At 37.7% G+C, this 25,607-nt stretch overlaps 1 protein-coding gene across 14 annotated transcripts in view; it reads right to left on the bottom strand.

The window, feature by feature from the left end:
* Positions 1-25,607, bottom strand: part of PARD3 (par-3 family cell polarity regulator) — a 633,307-nt gene that overhangs the window by 322,757 nt on the left and 284,943 nt on the right. For all 14 annotated transcript variants that reach the window (XM_040645256.1, XM_040645263.1, XM_040645257.1 and 11 more), the window contains exon 4: positions 17,382-17,560. In XM_040645256.1, the coding sequence (XP_040501190.1) occupies positions 17,382-17,560 (179 nt within the window). The remainder of the gene's footprint in view (positions 1-17,381; positions 17,561-25,607) is intronic.

The raw sequence follows: 25,607 nt of genomic DNA, 5'->3' as shown, positions 1-25,607 counted from the left end.
TCAACTTTGAGTAGTTAATAGATAAGAAAAATAAAATTGATATGAACCCCTCATAGCAAAAAAGTTTTGCTAATTCAGTATTGTTATTGTAATGTCAATAATGAATTCATACATTAATTTATAATGTATGAGAAGCCCAGTTGAAGTAACCTTAGTCATTATCAAGAAAATGAATTTCTAAAATATATTATTAATCACTCTGCAGTATATACTTTACTTTGTTGATAGCACCATGCAGGTCCTACTAGCATTTCACTCATGTTCTTCCTCAATGCTGGCTTGATCCAAAGTTCATACAAAGACTGTAGTCCTACAAAGTTGTGATTCTGTATTTATAATGTGAGTATATCAACAAACACCATAACACTCAATATAATTTCTCCTTCACAATATATGCCTGGATATTCATGATTTCCAATTGAAATGTATATAGTAACATAATATTTTCAGCTTAAAAATATTTATTTCAGTGTAAATTATTTTAAAAACATATCGTAAATGTAGTGATCCGAAAGGGCATCTGCACCCCAGTGTTTATAGCAGCAGTGTCCACAATAGCCAAACTATGGAAAAGAGCCCAGATGTCCATCAACAGATGAATGGATAAAGAATGTGGTGTGTGTGTGTGTGTGTGTGTGTGTGTGTGTGTGTGTATAACGGGATACTACTAAGCCATCAAAAAATGAAATCTTGCCATTTGCAATGATGTGGATGGAACTGGAGGGTATTGTGCCAAGAGAAATAAGTCAATCAGAGAAAGACAATTATCATATGCTCTCACTCATACGTGGAATTCAAGAAACAAAACAGAGGATCATCGGGGAAGAGAGGAAAAAATACAAGATGAAATCAGAGAGGGACACAAACCATAAGAGACTCTTAATCATAGGAAACAAACTGAGGGCTGCTGGAGGTGAGGGAGGGAGGGTATGGGGTAACTGGGTGACAGACATTAAGGAGGGCATGTGATGTGATGAGCACTGGGTATTATATAAGACTGATACTCACCGACTTCTACCTCTGAAACCAATAATACATCATATGTTAATTAATTGAATTTAAATGAAAAAATCTTAAAAAAAATAATAAATGCCATATCCTCTAGCAAACCCCACTACATTGTAAGCTTTGGAGAAAGGACCATTTTCCTATCCCTATGATGCCCAGCACAGAGCCTTTCGCGAAGTAGGTGTCCAGCAAATATTTAACGTACTTAATAGATGAATGAGAAGCTAATGAGAGACCATAAACACAAAAAAAGAATCCTTCAAAAAAAAAGTTCTCATTAACACTGCATTGACACTGAAATATCTGAATGTCCAAAAAAATCTGATGAGCATTTCTCAAAACATTCCCAAATTCACCGATCTGATTAGCAATGAATCTAAACTTATTACCTACATGAACTTTGAGTGGAAGGCTTGATAGTGCATATTGATAAACATATTGCTTTTTTTCTTCCAAATTATATATGTTAAAGTAATTGATTTTTGAAAAGAACTTTCTCTTAGCTCATTTGTGAGTTTGCATTCTTATGTTCCCATTTTTTAAATAAAAAATAAAACTTAAAAAAATTTTAAAAACAAGGTATAAAGGCATGGAATGTTATGCATAATGCTGTCATTTGTTTCTGAAGGAAAGAAGTGTTTGTAACTAATAAAGTCCTTAGATGAATTAACAGCAACAAGAACAACAACAAAATACACATGGTGGTCTTACTACGCCTACGCAAGATTATTTACATTTTTAATGAATCAGACTATTGTCAGCTACAAAAAAAAAAAAGTCAATTTTTACGTTAAATGTATTTGCAAAACCTGTATTTTCTAACCTAAAGAAAAAACCAAGCCAACAAAAATCTTTGCCATTAGTATTTCTGTAACAAGTTAGAGCTGTATTTGTTTTAAAAGAATTGGAGAATATGACTTTAAATCTATTTCATTCTATGATCAAATTAATGCCTCCATTCTGTATACTGGTAAACTTCAAAGTAAAACCAGAAATCTTTTCCTTTAGACTTAGAAAAATCTGTCAGTAGTACCATATGCAAAATCCTAATGATTACTAAATTTGCTAATGACAAGAAATAATCCATTATAGTAAAGCCACTACTACTTTATCTAACAATTTTTATAAGAAAAATACCATAAGGAATTACTCTCCTTTTTTTTTTTTTTAATTACAATTTTAATCCTTCACTCATGAGGCTGTCCCAAACAGCCATTCAGCTTTGCTTTCCCTCTTGCCAGAAAAAAACAGATGTTCCTGCTGTGATCAGGGATTTTCCTTATCATCTAAATGTACTGCCATATCATCAGGTGTCAAAAAGCCACCCAGGCTGAGAAATGCATATTAATTTGCTGCTCCCTGGTAGCAGTAGCCTGGTTATGCAGTAAATCTCTTCCAGGATAGGGAAAGTAACTGTCCTCTCTCCCCCATCGCCCCTCCCCAAGCCAATTACAATTCAATAAAAGGAAACCACACAGAACCCACCCAATGCCTTGGGATAGAAGCTTATTCCTGGCATACTAAGCTGCAACTCCAAGGCTTTATCTCTCAGAAACAGCTACTTAGCTGATGGTCAGATTCCTTGGCAAGCCTACATCCCTACATTGCAGAAATATAGGAATAGTTCATGAACATAACAGAAGTACCAGATATTTCTGTTAGCATAAGAAACCCAACTATAGTTCTACTCTTTTTCAACGCAAAAATTCCAAACACCTTTTTAAAAACCACTAGGAATTGTGTCGTATTTTGACATCCTGAATGTTCAAAGCATATAAATTTAACTTTTGCACCCTCTATGCATCCTATGGTTTCAAATATTCCCATGCAGTTTTCAGATTTTAAGTTTACAATTGTTTTTCAACTCTGCAATTCTAGTCAAAGAGAACTCAATTGTCTGCTTTATCATTTCCCCAAGAAATGATAAAGCAGACACAAAAGAAACTATTTTCAGGATGTCTAACCTGAAATTATAAGACTGAAGTGAAATTAGTAATTATGGCTTAGAATTTTTTTTAATTACATGAAGCTTGCTAAAATCATCAGTAATCATATTGTTGATTCGATGTAACAGACACACTCCGGGCTCTGTGGCAAGAGTTCACCTTGTGTGCCTCCTGATGGCTACCCCACAGCATGACCTTGGAAGCAACGCCAAGGCTAAAGCGTCGCAGAAGATAACAACCATACATGGCCTGCAAATAGGATTTTTGTCGATGGCACTTTTCTGACCTTTAAATCGTCCTCTAGTTAATAAATGAGAAAGAGAAAAGAGAGAGAGACATGGGATTGGGAATAAACTGACTCACACAAAAAATTACAGATTCAATAACCAACCTACAGATGCAGGCAGCAGGTTTGGCAGTCCCTGTGCATTGAGACCAACTGCATGCCTATTAATGCATGTTTTTAAATAAAGAAACAGGATTTTATTCCAAACACAGTATTATCGTCACTTACCCCAGACACACGGCTATTCTGAAGTGTAATGAACTGAAAAGGCTTTATTTGACATCCATGGTGATCAATATCCTACATGGAATGCCCCAATGTTGCTGATCTGAGGTCAAGCAAATTCATCCCATTAGCTAAGCCCATATTATCTATAATTCCTGCCTATTTAAATACCATTATATATATATATATATATATACACAGCCAGTGAGAGAGGGAACACAAGCAGGGGGAGTGGGAGAGGAAGAAGCAGGCTCATAGCAGAGGAGCCTGATGTGGGGCTCGATCCCATAACGCCGGGATCACGCCCTGAGCCGAAGGCAGACGCTTAACGACTGCGCCACCCAGGCGCCCCAAATTTGTTCTTACTTCTGAACAGAACTATGACAAGACAAAGAGGAAATTCTAACAGCCATACATTTCTGTCAAAATTCTCCTAGTAGACTGCATATTAGTGATGGTCTACTGAAGTGTGGTACAATTTGTGATGAGACAGCGATTATACGGACATTGTAACTTTTTAAAAATTTAAAAATAAAAAATCAAAATGCAGAGATTCTGAATGCCAGTTATTAGCGCATCTCTGTAGCTCAAATTTCATTAATACATATTTTATTTTTAAATCTCTATTTTAATTTTCATCCTAAACTGAGTTTAAATTTTGAACAGGAATTAGTAGCAAAAACTGAAAATAATTTATCCAAGCAGATTTTATTTTTACTAATGTACAAAAGCCAATCTCCTATAATGTCCCTCAAATTTTATAAGTTTTTTACTTCGAAACATTAAAGGTACATAGTTCTTAAAACTCATGCTGACCTGAAAAATCTGAACAATAACTCATGTCTTCTCCAGTCTTTACAACATGTATTCAGTAACTTCTAGATCACAGAATTACATTTAGATCAGTGGGACACTCAAGAATGCTGAATATGCCAGGGGAAAAAAATTGTTTGGAACTCTCTACAGAAAGTACAAACTTGAAAATTATGATTAATTTGCAAATAAGTTTCTTGTCACATAGCAAATCCTTCCGGTTGATATGCTGACAAAACCAGAAGTACAATATTTTAGTTTTACCCCATAACCTGCAACTGGCCAATACCTCAGTAACTGTTGTAATATCAGATAAGAAAAATAACCCCCAGGGCATGGATCTGCACCAGCTTGAACTTAAAGGGATCTGATAAAAAAACAGGCTGGCCAGGGGCGCCTGGGTGGCACAGGGGCGCCTGGATGGCATAGCGGTTAAGCGTCTGCCTTCAGCTCAGGGTATGATCCCAGCGTTCTGGGATCGAGCCCCACATCAGGCTCCTCTGCTATGAGCCTGCTTCTTCCTCTCCCACTCCCCCTGCCTGTGTTCCCTCTCTCACTGACTGTCTCTATCTCTGTCAAATAAATAAATAAATAAAATCTTAAAAAAAAAAAAAAATGGGGGGGCCAAATATCTCACAGAGATGCAGGTCAACTTATAAAGGCTGTGACATTTCCAGAGGTGACCATGACAGCACAGATTTCTCTGAAGCCACCAGATCTGGTCATGGAGCACACAAGGGAACCTAAGAGGAAAAAGATCAGCAAAACTCAGCCTCATTCAGGTTATTTCTTTGAGCCAACTTCTTCTGTTTTTTTTTTTTAATCCATCTCAACATTTCAGAATGCCATGAAAAACGTTAGATACAGAATTTTTTAAATCTGGAAGGAGAAAGTGAGAGAACATCCAGCTTAACCTCTTACTACTTAAAAAAAAAAGAAACAGAGGTTGAGAGAAGTTAGAACAAACGCTCTGTGGAGATGAGGACTACTAACCAGTTCCCATGGTCATATCCACCCATTTCAATACCCAGTGTCTGAATCTTGAGAATTCTAACCCTCAGTCTTGGTCTAACCAGGAACCGTGGTTTACCTGGTCATGATGATAATTTCTGATAGCCAGCCAGTCCTACACAATGACCCCCTCCCAACAGAAAAGTATCTCCTGAGTTCTTGTATATAAATTAGGGTGAAGCCATTATATAATCTTGAATCACAAATTATATTTACATGAGAGATGGTTGGCTCATTGATAAGCAGTGCATAGTCTCAGGAATAATTAGGAGTAAAATGTTTGGGGCGCCTGGGTGGCTCAGTCGTTAAGCGTCTGCCTTCGGCTCAGGGCATGATCCTGGATCCCTGGGATCAAGCCCCACATCAGGCTCCTCTGCTAGGGGCCTGCTTCTTCCTCTCCCACTCCCCCTGCTTATGTTCCCTCTCTCGTTGGCTGTCTCTCTCTCTCTCTGTCAAATAAATAAATAAAATCTTAAAAAAAAAAAGGAGTAAAATGTTTGCTTTAAAATGGTTTTAAATGGGGGCGCCTGGGTGGCTCAGTCCCTTAAGCGACTGACTATTGGTTTCAGCTCAGGTTGCGATCTCATAGGTCTTAAAATAGAGCGCATGCCAGGCTCCATGCTCAGCAGGGAGTCTGCTAAGGCTTCTCTCCCTCTGCGCCCCTGCCCCTGCATGCTCAGGTGTGCACACTCCCTCTCTCAAATAAATAAATAAATAAATAAATAAATAAATAAATAAATAAATAAATACATAAATACATAAATACATAAATACATAAATACATACATAAATAAAAAAATACATAAATACATAAATCTTTTAAAAAACACTTTTTAAATGGTTTTAAATTAAAACAGTCTCTTTCCAGGTATAACTGGGATTATCTCCTTTATCCTATGAAAACATCCGTAAGAGCACAGGGAGAAGGTAGCCTGGGAGGATAGTTTAATATTTTCCAAATTACAAAAACATTATCTCCATCTGGATTCTGAGGAACTAAAGAAAAGAACTAAAAGGGAAGCAGTAATAACAGGAGCTCCCATTTTATTTCTTGGACAGTACTTTATAAAAACCAACATGACCGGGGCACCTGGGTGGCTCAGTCAGTTAAGTGTCAGACTAGACTTCGACTCATGACCTCAGGGTTGTGGGATCGAGCCCCCACCCAGCTCTACACTGGGCATGAAGCCTGCTTAGGATTCACATTCTCTCTCTCTCTCTTTTAAAAAAAAAAAAAAAAAGCCACCCAATTGCCACATGGCCATAAGCATTCCACAATCAGCAAGTATAAGGAGTAGAGAAAAGGGACCACCATTTTTTACCCTGCTCTTTCAACAAAGGCAAGTGTATGAGAAAAAAATAAAATATAAATATTTCAGATCAGGTTACATTTTGAAGAGCGTGGCTCGTTTTCCAAAACTACAATAAAAATGAAGAGCAACATTTGTCTAATGCTGCTTGACTCTGAAAAACAAATTTAAACTGAAACAATTTTAAAACATTTTAGAAAGTGCTACATATTTCTTATTTTGACAGAAAGAAATACCTATCCACATTTCATTTTCTTTCAAAAAACATGTAACTCTAAACGCTTGTATCTCCAAACTAAAATTATAAATAACAATAGCATTTTGCATCAGGAGCAATTCATACAACACCAAGAGAAGAAGGAAACGGATGCCAGGGAATGAAAGAGAAAAAGTAAAATACTTACATTAGTTGCCTGAATCCAAAATACCTACAGTCTTACACATTATCTAAATGTGCAACATAAATCTTTTATATTTGCCTAAATGTTTTTCACCTTAATTTAAAAGGAATATATATATATATATATTCAAAGAAATCACTAAAATTTGAAAATCAAGATACTTGCACCATATATAACTAGCCTGCCAATGTAAATATTAGCACTTCCTTCTTCTATTTTTCAGTCCACAATCATAACTTCAATGAACTGGGTAGATCGGCAAAACAACTGAGTAATTTCTGCACAAGTCCCTAGGCACAGCAGACAATTTGACTTTTCTTAAAGTTTTCCCCTTAATTGTGAAATTGCCTCCCCAGGTAAATCATCTCCACAGATTTTTGAAAATGTAGAAAAATTATTTTCACTTATCATAATCCCATCCTAGTTATGCTTCTCATACAATCATAATGACTTTTCTGGAGAATTCCATCTCCACACGAAAAGCATTTACCATAAAGAAATTGATAGCTCAAACTTCTAAAGAATTAAGTCCTTCTCTCCAACCCCATCAGTGGAAAAAGCATGTCCTCTAAGCTGGATATTAATTTCCAAGGAATCTATTTTTTAATAATAATTTTTCTATTTTTGTCCCCAAATTATAACTGAAAATCGTTAACTTTAGAAAACATCATTCCAGAAAATCTGGAGTAATTCCTGTTGAAAGCCCCCTCCTCTGTCCCCCCCAAAAAACCTTAACAATCTGAATAAAGTGACAACAAAACAGCTGTTGCACCATGATGTCTCAATGAAATTTAAAGACACAAGTGGGAGTACCCAGCCATGAGAATGCAGCAGGTTTAAAACTGGTAAGCACTTCTCAAATTCAGTCTTGTCATAGGGAAGGGCACCAACCATCAATCAGTTTTTAATAAAATCAGTTGAAAAGCTTTCCTTATAACTCATTTCCAAAGAGAAAAATACATCTCAGGGAATGACCAGGTATGCCCGAGGGCTCACAGACACCTGCGGCTGAGTCCTGGTTCCACACATTCCAGGCACGTGTGCACGAACTGCTATCTCTGATTCTCAGCACAAAATGTGGGTGACACAATGTGGCTTGTAAAGCTGGGTTTTAAAAAACTTCTTGTGATGGAAAAAATTTAGATTAACTGAAAAGTTGCAAAGATAATACACAGGGTTCCTACCCATTCTTCACTCAGCTTCCTTCAATGTTAACATCTTATATAACCTTGGTATAGTTGTCCAAACTAAGAAATCAACACAGACACAACACTATTAACCACACTAACAGATGTATTTGCAATCCATCCGTTCCCCCCACCCCCCACTAATGTCCTTGTTTCATGCCAGGATCCCAAATTGTATTAAATCCTCACATGCCCTTAATCACCTTTGACCTGGGACAGTTTTTCAGTCTTTCCTAGTTTTTTATGATCACGATATTCTTGAAGCATACTGGTGAGGTACCTCATAGAATGTCCCTCAGTTTTCGTTTGTCTTGAGATTCCTCACGATTAAACTAAAGTTATGAGTTTCGGGGAAAACTCTGCTGAGGTGAAATACCCATCCCATCGCGCCATCTCAAGGATTCGCCGTCGCCATGACTTATCATCAGTGATATGCATCTCCATCACTCGGTTAAGGGGAGTCTGTCGCTTCTCCACCGTAAAGTTAGTATTTTTCACATTCCCTCCTCTCTTCTTTGGAAACAAATATTAAATACAGCCAATTCTCAAGAGGAGGAGTTAAGCTCCCCACCTTCTGAAGAGGGGGACTTATTACTTATACTATGCAGAATTCTTCTGTAAGAAAATGTGTCCCTTTTCTCCCATTTACTTTTTATTTAATCATTTATTAGCATCACTATAGTCTTATGGGTATTTATTTTGGTCTTTGGATTATAATCCAACTGTATCATTACTTATTTTGCTGTCATTAATGCACACAAAATATCAAGAAGAGGGCCAAATATACAAGTTCTCAACAAAAATAATATCAATCACAAGGATTAGAGAAAATAGACGAACACAAAAAATTCTTCAAAAAAGGGACAGAAATGGAGATCAGTTAACAAATCAGATTATTAGTACAGATATTCATGACGCCAGCATATGTTTACTTAAGACTAAGATGTTAAGAACTTGGTGAGGTTTTTAAAAAATATGCCAGTTCTAATAATAAACACATGCTCATTATTCTTATATTCATGTCTTAATTGCATAATAGAAAGATTAAGAGCAGATAAAAATGAAAAGGTTATTGTGAAATATTTTACAGTTTAAATCATTCAACTAAATGAACACTAGGCAGGGGGCCCTGGGTGGCTCAGTCAGTTGTGTCTGACTCTTGATTTTGGCTCAGGTCATGATGTCAGGGTCGTGGATCAGCCATGCGTCAGCTCTGTGCTCAACACAGAGTCTGCTTGGGATTCTCTCCTCCCCTCTCTCTCTGCCCCTCCCCCTGCTCACACAGGCATGAAGGCACATATGCTCTCTCTGTAAATAAATAAACAAAATCTTTAAAAAATAAAAATTTTTTAAACAATTGGGCAATTTATAAAGTCTGTAAGCATTTTGGGATGTGGGTAGGATACTTGTCAAAAGCACAGAATTTGAAACTGCAAAATGTAGACTCACATCACGACTTTACTCCTTAACAGCTGGTTTAACTGTGAGGTGATCTATCTACTCCTGAAGTTTTACCTCTTCATCAATAAAATGGGAACACCAACCATACTTAAACAGTAGAGGGGGATGAAATGAGAGAGAACATGTAACACACCAAGCACAGCATGTGGCAAGGAGTCCTCAAAACAACTTGGCTACGATTACGTGAAAATACCAAAAACCTCAAAAACAGATAGTTTAGAGATGAGATAGATGGAAACCACTTCTACCCCCAGACTGTAAAAAACCTTAACTGAAATGCACTTCTCCAAAGGCAGACAGGAACACAAGGGCACCTGGAATCCCTGCAAATTAAAACCCAGGCTGCCAGAGCAGCGAGAATGCAAGCAGCAGGTGGCTCTGGTCCTAAGCAGTGCCATCTTCAACTTTTCTTGCTAACAACAGGACATAAGTTGACTACATCTGACTTTGTGACTTGAAGGAAGTAGGTTTATAATAAGCTAAAGTATCAAAAATTAAGAACAAAAACCAAGTTAAAAAAATAAAATGAAGCCAAAAAAAATTTTTTTAAAGATTTTATTTATTTGACAGAGAGAGACAGCCAGTGAGAGAGGGAACACAAGCAGGGGGAGTGGGAGAGGAAGAAGGAGGCTCCCAGCGGAGGAGCCCGATGCGGGGCTCGATCCCAGAACGCCAGGATCACCCTGAGCCGAAGGCAGGTGCTTAATGACTGAGCCACTCAGGCGCCCCCTGGGCCAAAATATTTTTAAGTGTATAAAAACCATGCAAATGTTTGTTCAATATAATTTAATCACTGTCCTTTCCCGGGCTCTCCCCCCAAGTCAAGAAAAACAGGTGTAGCATACCCATTTCCCTCTCTACTCTATGGAACTTTGAGGGTGCCCAATAAAGATTTTGACATTACTCTGGTTTGTATTTCTGGAATGGTTTGTGAATGCTAAAAATACCACATCCAGGCTCAAAAATTTTCTCAATAGCACCTTAGGATTTTATAACTTTGAACACAAATTATAATATTCAAAGCAAGTGAAGACAGATTATCTCCCTACATGTGGCACAGAAATAGATGAGACTAGGTTATTAACAACTCCGACTAGGTGAGCCTGGCAGTTGAAGCTGGCCTATTGTAGAAATGATCATAACCATCACTTACTAAAAGCACACGACTATACTGCAATCAAATGAAGATCTTTTAATATGCAAAACAGAAGGGTGAAATTTATAGTTTCAGAGGCCTTTAAGGGGAAATACAAATGTTGCAGCAGAATAGTCTAACATCTAAGTCTCAGCTGGATCTCCCTTGAAGCTAATGCCCCAGAAAATTAAACACAGCTATAGGTCTCTCACAGAGGAAACATGTGGATTTAGGGAATGATCTCAGCTCATCCTTTGAGGTTTTTAGACGATTACTGTAACTAGCTAACATCTATGATTGGCTCATAAATAACAAAAGATAGACAAGGTTTTTCAACAGCCAACTGGTCAAACGTACTAGCTTAAAAATAAAACAGCATACTCAAATTAACCAGTATACTGGCCTTATCCATTAGGAAGCATAAAGAGAAGCAGAGCCTCAGAAACCAAATGCCTGTGTAGGGGATAAGGAAGCAAACAAATAAATAAACGCAGACTGCAACTCTATAAAAAATGAATGAATGAATGAATGAATGAGCAAGAAATCGGCTCTTTTAGAGTACCATGAAGTAGGAGCCAGTGTTAACTGCTAATATACTGCCAGCATAGCAACCGCCAAAGTTTTCTGACTGAATAAAACAAGGAGTAGGCATTTTCTGGAAGTTCGTGTGTCTGAATTAGCACTGGTGACTTCACACATGATAATGGGAATATGGTGTCTTGACCCGATGTATTCAAATGCACTCTAAACAAGGATTGGGGGTGGAGGACGATATGCCAAGGAACAATATGCAGGCACATTATTTGTATCATAGCTTCTGTTTAGAAAAGATACGTCCTATTCTAGTTGGACATTGACAGGATAGGATCCACTATCTCAGCAGGCTGTTATACTACACTTATTTAAAACCCAAAAAAACTCATTTTAACTGACTTTCAGTTGAAACAGATAAATTTGAGGGGCGTCTGGGTGGCTCAGTCATTAAGCATCTGCCTTCAGTTCAGGTCATGATCCCAGGATCCTGTGAGTCCCGCACTGGGCTCCTTGCTCAGCGGGAAGCCTGCCTCTCTCTCTCCCACTCCCCCTGCTTATGTTCCCCCTCTCTCTCTCTCTCAAATAAATAAATAAAATCTTTTTTAAAAAATGATAAATTTGAGAAATTTAAGTGTGAGAAGTGAAACATTACAAAACCAAATATGGTAAACGTTCCAGATTTTATTCTGCTATGATAGAAAAATTAGCCTAAAAAGAAGACATCTCAAAATAACCGTAATAGTCTTATATACCCTCCCTTAACAGGCAAACAAACACACTTTTCCTTTTCAGCTGGACTTCAGTTCTCAAAAAAAAGACTGTGCCCTGAAATCAGTAAAGCAGCTTTAAATAAACACACAAATCTCCCGAAGTGGGTAAATGAATCCATTGTTACAAGTGTATATCATCTTTTAAAAGTTCACAGGTGACTCTGATGCAGAGCCAAATGGGAGCCATTAAACTATACAGTAAGACAGTAAGTTCCAGAACACTGGAACAGTACCGCTTGCTTCTTTGTTTTCTTTATCCTCCCCCTCATCCCACTGCTCACTCCATCTGGGACTTCTCACAGTGCTTTATACAACATAAGTACTTTACACTTTATTAGTCATGAACTCACGAGAAACAATTATCAGTAGCTTTAAAAAATATCCATTTCCTTGGTCAGATAAGTCTACTTCAGGAATCTGTTCTAAGAAAATAATCAGAGATGTCAACATAAATTAATATATAAGGATCTTTTCTGAAGGGTACTTCTAAAGGTTACTTATTAGAGCAAAACAATTGGCAAAGTATAAATGTCAAGCAACAGGAAAATCACCAAATAAAATGAATAAACCAATGACAAAAAAAATCAGTACATAAACGAACACTAGGCAAGCTATCTATATTTATGAGACATGGGAAAATGCTCTCAATATAAGACAAAATTAGGGGAAAAGTCAGGAAATTAAACTATACTCATTGGATGATTCCCCACTGGTAATAAGGACGGCCACCAGCTATACAGAGCTATGCCCCAGAGTCCCAAGTTAACACACCCAACTGTCAATATTCCTCATCTACACAATTCCAAATTACCGACTTGCTTCCTTATACTTTCATTACTTTATAAATGCAAAGAGCAAATGGTATTATAAGTAAAAGACTATTTGGGGAATCTTAAAATATACTACAGAAATGTTGATATAAATATTTTTCTGAAGTTAGAAGAAAGATCTCATAACTCTAATAATGAACAGAAGAGAGATGACAAAGACATAATTAAGACAGCAACTCTTCCAGGAGCTTGTATATATGAGGAGTATTGGAAAGATATCAAACATGTCAAACAACTAAATCAAAGAGAAATAATAAATCCAGAGTCTCAGAAATAGTCTAAGGTCTCTTTTTAAGAACTTTTAAAAATAATAAGAATTTACAAGATACTGATGCTAATATAATATGTTCTCTTAACCCTTTCTTCCCCTTACCATAACAGGTTAAGATATGTTCTTAAAGCTACCTTTGTTCTTATCTACCCATGTAAATTTTATTTGGTGGCGTGGGGGAAGGCAGCAGTGAAAGGGGCAGACAGCTTAGAAAAGCAACAGCTCCTGGTCTTTGGGGGAAAGGAATAATGGCTTACAAGCAATGCACAATGAAATAATGCACAGACTTTATCCTTGAGACTTCATGGTTGGCTGATTCTGATAAGTGCCTCATTACATTGTTCTTGATGGAATGAATCAAATGCTCTCCACATACTAGTTAGACTTTATTTGCAGGGACAATGACTTAATAAGGATGACCAAAGAGGTGGCAAAATGATTTAAGTGTTCACACTGATTGAAATACTCTTTCCCAAGATGAAATATTAAGCACGTGTAAAATCTCAAATGAAAATACATTTTCTAGCAATATACTTTCCATACTAAGTGTGAGCAAAATGTTCTCTAAGAGAGTTGAAAAAGGCAGTCAGCCACAAAATGCTGGGCAACAGGAGTGAGTCAATGTTCCAAAGAACTTTTTAAAAAGCCACGACTCTCTTCTATTCTACATCTCACTTCCAAATTAAAGAATGAAGAACTGTACGAAATCCAGAAGCCCACAGACCCCTTGGTCTCTCCAAGCTCTCACCTGGTTTAGTTGCACCAAAATCTGTCTCTACTGCCCTCTAAACTTAATAGTGGCCTGACTACATTAACTAGGAAGACCCTACCTCTCATCTTGGTTGTGAGCCACAGGAGCGCGTTCAGCCTGGTAGTGTTCTAACATACCTGAATGGAACTGCCTCGTTCAGAAATAAGAGATTTCAACTGATTGGTGACATTATTCCAAAACTGTTTAACTTATCAACTTAGAAGAACAGAGTTCACTTAACTATGCTGATGAGTTATACACTTAACTATGTCGATGAGTGATACAAGAATGTCAACTTAATTTTAACTATTAGAGATCAATGCATCACAAGACTATGAATCCTAAACTCCTTTATTTCCATGCATTATACAGAAAACCTAAACCACTAATACTCATAAAAATGTAGAACATCTTGAAATTGCCCAGCATAGGCAAGCTCTCATGGCCTCAAAAGAAGGAAATCAAGTCAATACTGATCAGCAAGTATACTTTCCTCCAAGCACCCGTTCTGAATACCGAAAATACAGGAAGTCGTTTTATAAATGAAAATAAGGTAGCATTTAGTCGGATATACACATAGAAAAAAGAAAATCTCTCAGATATTAACACAAACAGATTAAAATTTTGACAGCAAGGTTCGGAAATAGGTACTTGAAAAGTAAAGCCGAAGATAATTCAAAGGACAAATTCATTACACATTACCCTTTATGTGCACTGTATGTGAACATGATATCATCTAACGATACGTATGTAAATCAAGATCTTTCCTATGAGAAAGTGGGCATTTGGCTACATTAAATACTGTTCCACACAGGAAAAAGCTTATTGAATGGATAACCATTTCTAAAACAAAACTTCATTCAAATTTGTCTCACAACACTTAGATTTATAAGGTGAAAAAAATGAAAATACTATAAATGTCCAACAATAAGAGAATGATAAAGTATATTCTACAGTGAGATATTCTGCATCCATTAAAAATATTTTTCAGGGGGGTGCCTGGGTGGCTCAGTCAGTTAAGCATCTGACTCTTGATTTTGGTTCAGATCACGATCTCAGGGTTGTGAGACTGAGCCCCAAGTCAGGCTCCACACTGGGCCCAGAGCCTATTTTAGATCCCCTCTCGCTCTCCTTCTGTCCCCCCCCCACCGTGCTAAATATATATATTTTTTATATTTTTATACTTTTCTTCATACATATATATGTATTGGACTATATATATGTATTTATTGGACTACATATATATATAGTCCAATAAAATTCACACCAGGGTAAATCCCTAGGATATGAAAAAAGGTAGAAATAATAAGCATGCAAATACGTTGACATGGTATGACTCCAACTCTGTGTGGGTGGGGGTGTGTGTGACAGTATGTGTATGTGCGTATGTGTGCCTATTCCTTATTGTCTTAATACCAGGTGTTGCTGAACTTTAGCATTATAAATAATTTAATTTTGTATTGTACTAGTTTCCCAAATGTTTTAGAATGATAGATGTATGCTATTTAGAACAAAGAGTCAATGAGGTGATTAATTGGCAGTGCCCATCACGGGCCTCTGGCAGTGTGCCTCCCTCTGCTGCAGCTAGAAGGCTACGTCCATTTCCGAAACCTCCCCTACAGGTCAGGATCTGGAGGCAAGCAGCATTCTGCACATCTGGATCAAGAGCCTGACATTTTGATGACGGTTGTGGAAGAGGGAATTGTCCTGGGCTGTTGTTAGGGGCAAGCCTGGCAATGGAGAGGATGGAGTTTTCTGAGGCATTTCTGGGGTCAGGTCCCAGCTTCACAGGTGACAAGAGACAGGGTGCTACCATCAGCTACCAACAGCTGGGCAGATGCAGGGGAAGGGTCCCAGGTGACTTCTTTCCTGGGCAACTGTGCAGTACTGCACGTCCAGAAGGTCCTTGAGGAGGTCCGGCCTACAGCCTGCTCTTCAAGCTCTTCCAGTGATTTTTCTGAGACTCCAACTCACAGCATTAAGTCCTCTTATGTTGAAAATAGCCACTGTGGCTCTGTTCTGAGCAACTGAAGCTGACTCACATCCCCAGGATGTTGAAGGAATTAAAAAGAAAACCCTGATTACCTCAATGACCTCTGACCCACTACTCTTAAACCATGTGAAAACCTTCGTAATAATGCATCTTTTTTAAACCTGCCAACTTGACTTGTTTATACACTTCTAAATATCCATGTGAATCAAATCTATTCTGAACACAAATTAAATGTCATGAGGCTTATTCATAAATTGGATTCTGCTTCCCTGGATGGTTTACTTCAAGATCACGCACTCTAACATTTCAAGCTAATCTCAACAAGAAGATAGTCCAGCTTGATTCCTCCTCAAATACATAATGAAATATTTCCGAAAAGTGAGCCTAACAGTTAAACTCCTAATCCAAAAAAATCAGAGACTACAGCGCACTGTTTTCTCCTGGAGGATTCTTCTCAGCTACAGTATCTAGATGCTCTGTGTGTTTTTTTTTCCTTAAATGAACTACCATAGATGAGTGTTAGAAATACAAGTAAAAAAATTTTAAAACAGGTACTTTCACATAAATGCAAAGGATAAATCAAGCAAATATCAAGCTATATTCCCTTTAACATTAAGATTTAATTAGCATAGTTCGGCATACACATGCCGCTCAATTAATGTCTGCATTGAAACAAATATTAATCCATTCAGTAGACGTTTACTCAGATTCTATAGACTCGGCAGTGAAAATGACAAACGCGGCTTACAGCTCATTGAGTAAAAGATTAGAGGTGTAACAGCATGGGATGAAAAGGCCTCTACAGGAATATATAACAAAGAGCATTAAGAAACAAACTGAAAAAACAGAATAAAGTTTATTTTTTTAGACTAAATAAATTAGGTCATGGACTGATGTAAATTAGCTCAAAGAAGAAAATGTTATTAAGACTAGGCAGTACACTTCCTTTCTCTAGGAAGAAAAATATCAATAGAGTAATTAGACTATGGATTCTACTTTCCTCCTTAAAAATCCATACTGCTATAATTTCTTTAATGTACCTCATGACCCAGTATGAATATCTGCTTATACATGTGTAAAATACCTTTGCAGGGACATGCAAAAGGCTAATAAGGGGACCGCCCCTGAAGAGAAACAGGGTGACTAGGAGACAAAATAGAAAAGGGACTTTACATGTGCATATTTCATGTCAGAAGTTTTCATTTTTAATCATAAATATATTATCTATTCAAAAAAATGGAGACATAAATAGAGAGCATGAATTTTATCATAAAATGCAAGGGCAACATAAAACAGGAAGCCGTCTCAACTTTGCCCTAGAAGTTGGTACACACACACACACACACACACACACACACACACACAGTGAGACGCGCCAGAGGCGAAGAACTCAGTCAGCAGCTGACACTCATCACTGATACTAAGAAGACACAAAATAGAAATGGTTACCTTCCTGTCACAGGTTTTAGGGCTACCAGCAGTGTTTTGCTTAAGGAAGCCAGCTGTTGTTGACCAGCGTGTGGGGTTTTTCCGTGAAGGCTCTTCAGAAGAAAAATTATTATCACTAATGGAAGTTGAAAGGCCAATTAAAGCTGGGTCACTGCTTCGTCGGACATGAAGAGGCATATCTACAAATACAAAAAAAATTACATTTTTCAAAAAGTAACTACTGTCTGAAGACTACATGTTAGGACACAAGGTAGTGAAATCCAAAAGATTAAAGAATAGAGTAACACTTTTAAGGTGACAGTGGGTCATCATTCTGAATAGAAATTCCATTAGTTCCTTTTAAAACACTTCATGGGAAAAGAAACGTAGTATGTGTGGGAGAAGCTGCTCAGGAGTCAGACCGCCCAGGCTCATATTCGTGCTTCACCAACTTATTATCTGTGTGGTTCTGGGCAAGATGCCTAACTAGACTCTGCTTCTAGTCTCTTCCTACACTAAAGGCAATAACCAGTCCTTCTTCCATAGGGTATCTTGAGAACTAAATGAGATGAAGTGCTTAAAACAGTACCTGACACTCAGTGTATACTCAATACGGAGTAACAATAATAACCATTACCGCTGCTATTATCCCAATATTTTTAAATAAAATGTCACATGGGGTGCCTGGGTGGCACAGCTGATCCAGCGTCGGACTTTCAGTTTCAGCTCAGGTCGTGATCTCAGGGTTGTGAGATCAAGCCCCACTCCACTGAGCGGGGAGTCAGCTTGAGATTCTCTCTCCCTCTGCCCCTAGGGTGTGTGCACTCTTTCCCAAATAAATAAATCTTTAAAAATATATATATCATACATATTCTAAAATATCAATAATGATGTGACCATGGAAAAAATTTACCTAACTTTTAACCGTATCAGGATTAAAAATACACAATCTAAACTGTTTGGCTCCTCGATAAAGGAATTCTGTTAAATAAGATAATTATTTTGTTCAAAGAAGTACTATCAGAAAATATAAAACACAAACACATTTCCTATCCTTAAGGTAATGAAAATCTTGAAAGTAATATGCTAATATGCTACTATGCAGGCTGACATATACTCACATACACAGTTACATGAAAGACAGTGTTTCAGCAACTGTACTCACATAAAAGAGGGCTCTGTCTGCAACTGCTAGAACGCAATCACTAACAAACTCAGGTTAATATGTAATATTAACAATATTACAATACAGCAATCGCTATAACACAATCATTAACAAACTCAGGTTAATATTTGTATCTATAGTACTGAGAACATCTTAGCAGATACAATCGTTGGTATAGCAGAGAAGAAACAGCTATAAAACCAGAGAGAAGAGCAAAAGCACAGGAGTCTATAACACTGGGAATCAAAACAAAAACTCCACTCACCAACTAAGGAAAATCATTCAAAAAGATAATAAATATAAGACAAAAAATTATGCTAGAGATAATCTGTTTTCAAAAAACCAGAATGCAAGGTAAATATTTATAAAAAGTCTCTAACAGGGGTGCCTGGGTGGCTCAGTCAGTTAAGCGTCCAACTCTTAATTTTGGCTCAGGTCATGATCTCAGGGTCATGAGACTAAGCCCCACGTGGGGCTCCATCCTGGGCGTGGAGCCTGCTTAAGGGTCTCTCTCCCTCTCCCTCTGCCCCTCCCCCACCTCTCTTCCTCTCTAATAAATAAATAAATAGTCTCTAACAAAACAGCTTTAATGGTGGAATACATTCATCATTTACTCTATGAAAAATATTTCTGGAACACTGATGCACTGATTAATGGTATGGCTATACGAAGGTGATATTTAAATCACTGTCGATCCAATAGTCTCAAAAATGTTAAAGCAAATTAGAAATGATCAAAGGAAACAGAAGCATATGAATATAATACTGCTTTTAACATGTGCTTCTATATCATGAGGATTTGATAATAAGAAAGCCTGAGTAATATTACAGGAAAAAAACATGCTGAACATTTAATATTGTTAGTGGTTATCTTAATTTGCTGGGAGAAACACATACATGAAAATTATAGAGAAGAATAATTTCCAAATGTAAGTAAAAACTTGTGATGGCACTTACTGCTTATACATAGCAACCAAAAATAAAACACCAAGAACTATGTGGTCACTCTCACAACAAATTCACAAAAATATACATCTAAGAATCTATGTGTGTTAATACTACACTGCTCTACTATAACAAAGACTTCCCTCCCGTATAACAAAACTGCTCCCAGATTCATCAAATCAAAAATGTTAGCAGGAAAGCAAAAAGGGAACGGGAAGAAAAAAATAGTCTGGCCAATTATAAATACCACTTCTTGGATATGACTTCTGTTGCTTTCCAATTATTGGGCTATGAATTATTTAGTTGTTAAGGAACTCTGCACACTCCATTTGTGTGTGTGTGTGTGTGTGTGTGTGTGTGTGTGTGTGTGAGAGAGAGAATATGTGCATATGTGTGCACGTGTGCGTGCACATGCATGGGAGCACCTGTGTGTAAATCTAAAAGAAGCACTACTCACAAGAGACAGACTTTAAGAAGTGGTACAGAAGTAACGACCACAATAAAACAATCACATAAAAGTACATTTCGACCCCAAAATAAATTCACGAACTATATAATTTCATTGAATTTGCTTAAACAAAAGAAACAGCTTCGTATGCTTGCTTCTGAAAATTTTTCCCAGAAGAATAAATTGCATACAGGATGCATCTTCTGATGGGACATGATCACCGTGTTAATCTGTTAGTCTGAAACAGACAAAAATAATTAGCCTTTTACCTCTTGTATCTGCAACTCGTGAAGCTGCAGATGTGAGGGGAAGGGAGGGTTAGAAAGGAGATACGGTGCAGCGAGGACCACGGACCCGGGGGCGGAGCCTTCTGGGTAGATGTGGGGCATTGCACTGGGCAGTGTGTACAGGACTCCTGCCGTGAGGGATGTTCCACGAGAGGTGCTATCAGCCGGCCCTTCCTGTCAGTGCTTCGCACATTACACTTTGTTTTCATTTCATTCTGTTTTCATTTCAGTGACGTCCATAAAAGGAAATAATATAGTCTGGATCTTCCACTTGTACTACCTAGTAATCAAGTACCCTGATGCAATTTCAAGGCCCCCTATTGACATTTCTGTCCACGGGCACATTCAGGAAGGTGATTTGAGTCCCGGGCTAATGAGAAAAGAACAGAACTCAATTTAAAAAGTAAAAAATGTGTTCTTCGTAAAAGAATGCCAAATGATATCATAGTGATCTTGAAATCAAGGTTTTCTTGCAGTTCAATGCGCTGAAAGAACTGAATCCTGGTGCCCACTAGCAGATCACTAGGTCCAAAGGCAAAGCCCCGGGCCACACGGCAATGGCCTACATTCAGGGTGCCTGTGACTCAGACTCAGCAACACTGATGCTGTGACACTGGCACTTGCATTGGTTTATAATTTCTTCATGGTTTTACGGTTGCATGAAAACTATAAGGCATTTTTATCCAGTTTATACACACACCTAGGTAACCTTGGATCAGAACCACTGATTTAACTTGGAATGTTCTGAGTCTTTTTTTTTTTTTTTTAGCGAGTCTCTACATTAATCACAACAGAGGAACATGTGACTCACTTCACAGATGAGTAAGCAGAGGCTCAGCGAGATGACAGATGTCAGGACGACTTCCTGGCACCTGGGTCAGTGCTGACTCACTACCCAAATCATGAAATTAGTTCTAGTAATCAGCAATTCATTGGAAAACAAATTCCATTTCTAGCTACTTGGAGATAGAAAGGTGAGTCTCGATTTTGTAAAAGGAAAAATGTTTGTTGTTTTCTAAGTAGAATTATATACACTGAGAAATATACTGATTTTTACGAATAGCAACATTTGGTTTTGGAGAGTTAAAGAAATATTATGTCAGTTATGCAGACAGATTGAAACAACAGTCATCCCAACTTCAGAAATGTTAAAGAAAGAAAAACCTCCCGGTTAAATAGACGTACAATGTGTAAGACAATAAAGTATGCCCCAAAGGAGACCAGCCTAGACCAGTGCTTGTCAAATTTTGATTTCAGGACTCTTTGACTCTAAAATTTACTGAGGACCCCAAAGAGCTTTTGTTTGTGTGGGTTATAGCTAGGGATGCTTACCATGTTAGAAATGGAAATGAAAACAATTTAAATATTTCTTCCTTAATTCATTTTAACTTAACAATAATAAACCCATTTACATGTTAACATAAACAGAATTCAGAAAATTCTATTTTATAAAACAAAGTTTATTTAGTGGAAGAGTAGCATTGTCGTACATTTTGCTTGATAGATGACATCTGGATTCTCATCCCTGCTTCTGATTTCAATGCACTCCAACATGACAAGCGTACGAAGGAAAAAAGAACTCCACAAATATATAGCTGGAATAGTATTTTAATAATCTTTCCAAAACTGTAGATACTCTCCTTTGATACCACACCAAAACTTGAAGAAGGAGAGTTTCTCAAAAGTTAGCTGCTATATGGAATGTAAACTTCTCATTCTTTGTACATTAAAATCTCCTTGTCTGTCTTACACTTTGGATCTTTTACTCATGAAAATATTCTTTAACATTAGCTATTTGGAATATATTATTGGCTTACATGACTTTTACAAAGGTTGATATATTTCTTCATATCAGAAAAACACATATGTGAATATCACTACCCATTTCATGAGAAAAGTCATTAAGTGACGGGAGGATTTGTGTTTTCCAAAATCTAATTTTCATTAGAAGGCTTGCGTGTTTCCTTTGGCAATAAATACTGTTCCTTATTTGCCATGTAGCAACAGGCTCACTTCGTTCATTTTCTAGAAACTCTGCCAGACACCAAAGTCTGAAGAACGACAGTTTTCTGTCCTGTTTCAAAAAAATAAAAAGAGAAAGAAAGAAAGAAAAAAGAAATGTGGTATTCCATTTAAAAAGGGTTGGCTCCTGACTTCAAGCTATATTACAAAGCTGTGATTCTCAAGACAGCATGGTTGGTATTGGCCCAGAAACCGACACATAGATCAGTGGAACAGAACAGAGACCTCAGAAATGGACCCTCAACTCTATGGTCCAACCAATCTTTGATAAATCAGGAAAGAATATCCAATGGAGAAAAGACAGTCTCTTCAATAAATGGTGCTGGGAAAATTGGACAGCCACATGCGTAAGAATGAAACTGGACCATTCTCTTACACCATACACAAAGATAAGCTCAAAATGGATTAAAGACCTAAATGTGAGACAGGAATCCATCAAAATCCTAGAGGAGAACATAGGCAGTAACCTATCTGACACCGGGCACAGCGACCTCTTTCAAGACATGTCTATAAAGGCAAGGGAAACAAAAGCAAAACTGAACTTTTGGAACTTCATCAAGATAAAAAGCTTCTGCACAGCAAAGGAAACAGTAAACAAAACTAAGAGGCAACCCACGGAAGGGGAGAAGATATTTGCAAATGATGTAACAGATAAAGGGCTGGTATCCAAGATCTATAAAGAACTTCTCAAACTCAACATCCAAAATGCAAATAATCCAGTCAATAAACGGGCAGAAGACATGAACAGACACTTCTCCAAAGAAGACATACAAATGCCAACAGACCCATGAGAAAATGTTCAACATCACTAGCCATCAGGGAAATCAAAATCAAAATCACAATGAGATACCATCTTACACCAGTCTGAATGCCAAAAATTAACAAGACAGGAAATAACAAATGTTGGTGAGGATATAGAGAAAGGGGAATCCTCTTACACTATTGGTAGGAATGCAAGATGGTACAGCCACTCTGGAAAACAGTATGGAGGTTCCTCAAGACGTTAAAAATAGAGCTACCCTACAACCCAGCAATTGCACTACTAGGGATTTACCCCAAAGATACAGACACAGTGGAAAAAAGGAGCATGTGCACCCCAATGATCATAGCAGCATTGTCCACGATAGCCAAACTGTGGAAGGAGCCAAGATGCCCTTCAGCAGATGAATGGATAAAGAAGATGTGGTCCATATATACAATGGCATATTACTCAGCCATCAGAAAGGATGGATACCCACCATTTGCATCGACATGGATGGAACTGGAGGGGATTATGCTAAGTGAAGTAACTCAAGCAGAGAAAGACAATTATCATACGGTTTCACTCATATGTGGAACAGAAAGAGTAGTGTGGAGGACATTAGGGAAAGGAAGGGAAAACTGAAGAAGGGGAAATCAGAGAGGAAGACGAACCATAAGAGACTCTGGACTCTGGGAAACAAACTGAGGGTTACAGAGGGGAGGACGGTGGGGAGATGGGGTAAGCGGGTGATGGGTTTTAAGGAGCACTGGGTGTTATATGCAGCTAATGAATCACTGAACACTACACCAAAAACTAATGATGTACTGTATGATGGCTAATTGAACATAATAATTAAAAAAATGAAAAAATAGAAAATTTAAATGAAAAAAATAAACTTTTAGAAAAGGGCTGGGTCCACTTACAACGCAAACCATCACGTAGAAGTTTTTCTCAAGACAGCCACTGATCTTCAACACGTTCAAGGGCTTTATGCCTACCTACCATTTTAATCACACAAACTATGAAGCTGGATACTCCAAAGGCCAGTAATTAACAAAAGCAATCATTCTTGCTGCTGTATCAAGGACAGCAGATGGAAATGGCTTATGTTTTAAAGTACGAGTGTGTTGGGTAAAGGCTACATTTGGTGCCAATGTCTCAATTTGTGCCAAGGGGCCGGCATTTTACCCACCAGGGCCTGAGCACCACTGGTGCAGATGATCAACCCAGTGAAAAACACAACACCTATGTTGGTAAGACTATGAAAACCAGTCCTGCCCTAACAGCCTCCTTGAAACGATCTGAGTGGGTCCCAAGGGCCCTGGACCACACACTAAGAACCTCTGGCCTGGACCGGTGGGCAGCCTGGCGTCTCAGTGCCCTCTCCAGGCCTCAGGCTCCTCATCGGCAAGACCACAGGTGGCACTAAGGGGGTCAGAAATTTTTTGATTATAAAAAAATGTGTGATCTGCATATGTTCATACACTATACCCGTGACCGCTACCAAACCTCATCCTAACAGAACTTACAACAATTTATAAAAAATGGACTAGAAAAAATACGAAAGTGTTTCTCAGTGGTATCAAAAGCCATTGTCAGGTGCCTCTAAACGGGCTGAAGTATTACAAGCAACAAAGGAGAAGTATTACAAGCAACAAACTCCCCGAGTTGTAGGAAATGGTGTACAAGCAGCCACAAATGGCATGTGGTCTTCTGACAAGTTGAACCTGATTTTAAAGGAGATCACTATAAACATCTGTCCTTATCTACAGAATCCATCATGAGACACAACTGCCTGTTCATCTGACAGGCTTCCCACCTCTCCCGGTCCTGATGAAACATATATTGTAAGAAGACGACAATTTTGTGTTGGCCTCAGAGGAATATAATACAAATACAGCCTTTTCCTCCGTGGTTTGCTCATGGCCTGTTTCAGCATTCTAATGATCTGATGTAATCTGGGTTCTTTACAGTAATTAGAAATAACAGAAGTTTCTTGTTTAAGGTAGTTTGGTCATTATTTTTACAATTCCTCATCCTCAATTTTAGGAAAATCAATGCATGTAAAAACATGAGAATAAAACTTTCTCCATAATCTTCTGGTTTATTTAATATATAGATTTTCTAAGTACATCCTCTGAAATATTAAAAAGAAAATTCAAAGACAAGGATCTTCAATAATTAAGCTGCTGGATGGAGCGCACGGGGACTGGTGCGATGTCACTGGGTCCAGGACGATAGTGGAGACTGATGTGTGCATTCCTTTGAAGAGCGGATAAAACAGCAATAAACCCTCATCACAAGATTTCAAATTCTCTGTGTCACTAATGCACTGTAAATATTGATTTGCCTCTCTAGGTAAGGTGCCTTTTAAATAAGTGGAAAATGGCAACTAATAATGAATTAGAGCAAATACTAAAAGGGCAGATATATACATTTTTAACTGTTAAATATCACACCCCTACCTACTCCTAATCAACTTTCCCATTTGCTTCTCTTCTTTCATTCTTCTAGTGATTTCTAAATTATTTAACCACTCAAGGCAATGAATAAACCTTTTCCAAGAAGACAGGCATAAGCCGTCAAGGTATTTAATCAAATTTAAAAATAATATGCAGTTACACGTGTTCTATTAGAAC

This window comes from Ursus maritimus, unplaced genomic scaffold, assembly GCF_017311325.1.
Source record: "Ursus maritimus isolate PB19 unplaced genomic scaffold, ASM1731132v1 scaffold_31, whole genome shotgun sequence".
In the NCBI taxonomy this organism is placed as follows: Eukaryota; Metazoa; Chordata; class Mammalia; order Carnivora; family Ursidae; genus Ursus; species Ursus maritimus.
Note: the sequence above shows the minus strand (reverse complement) of the source record. Positions and strands in the feature narration are given on the sequence as shown.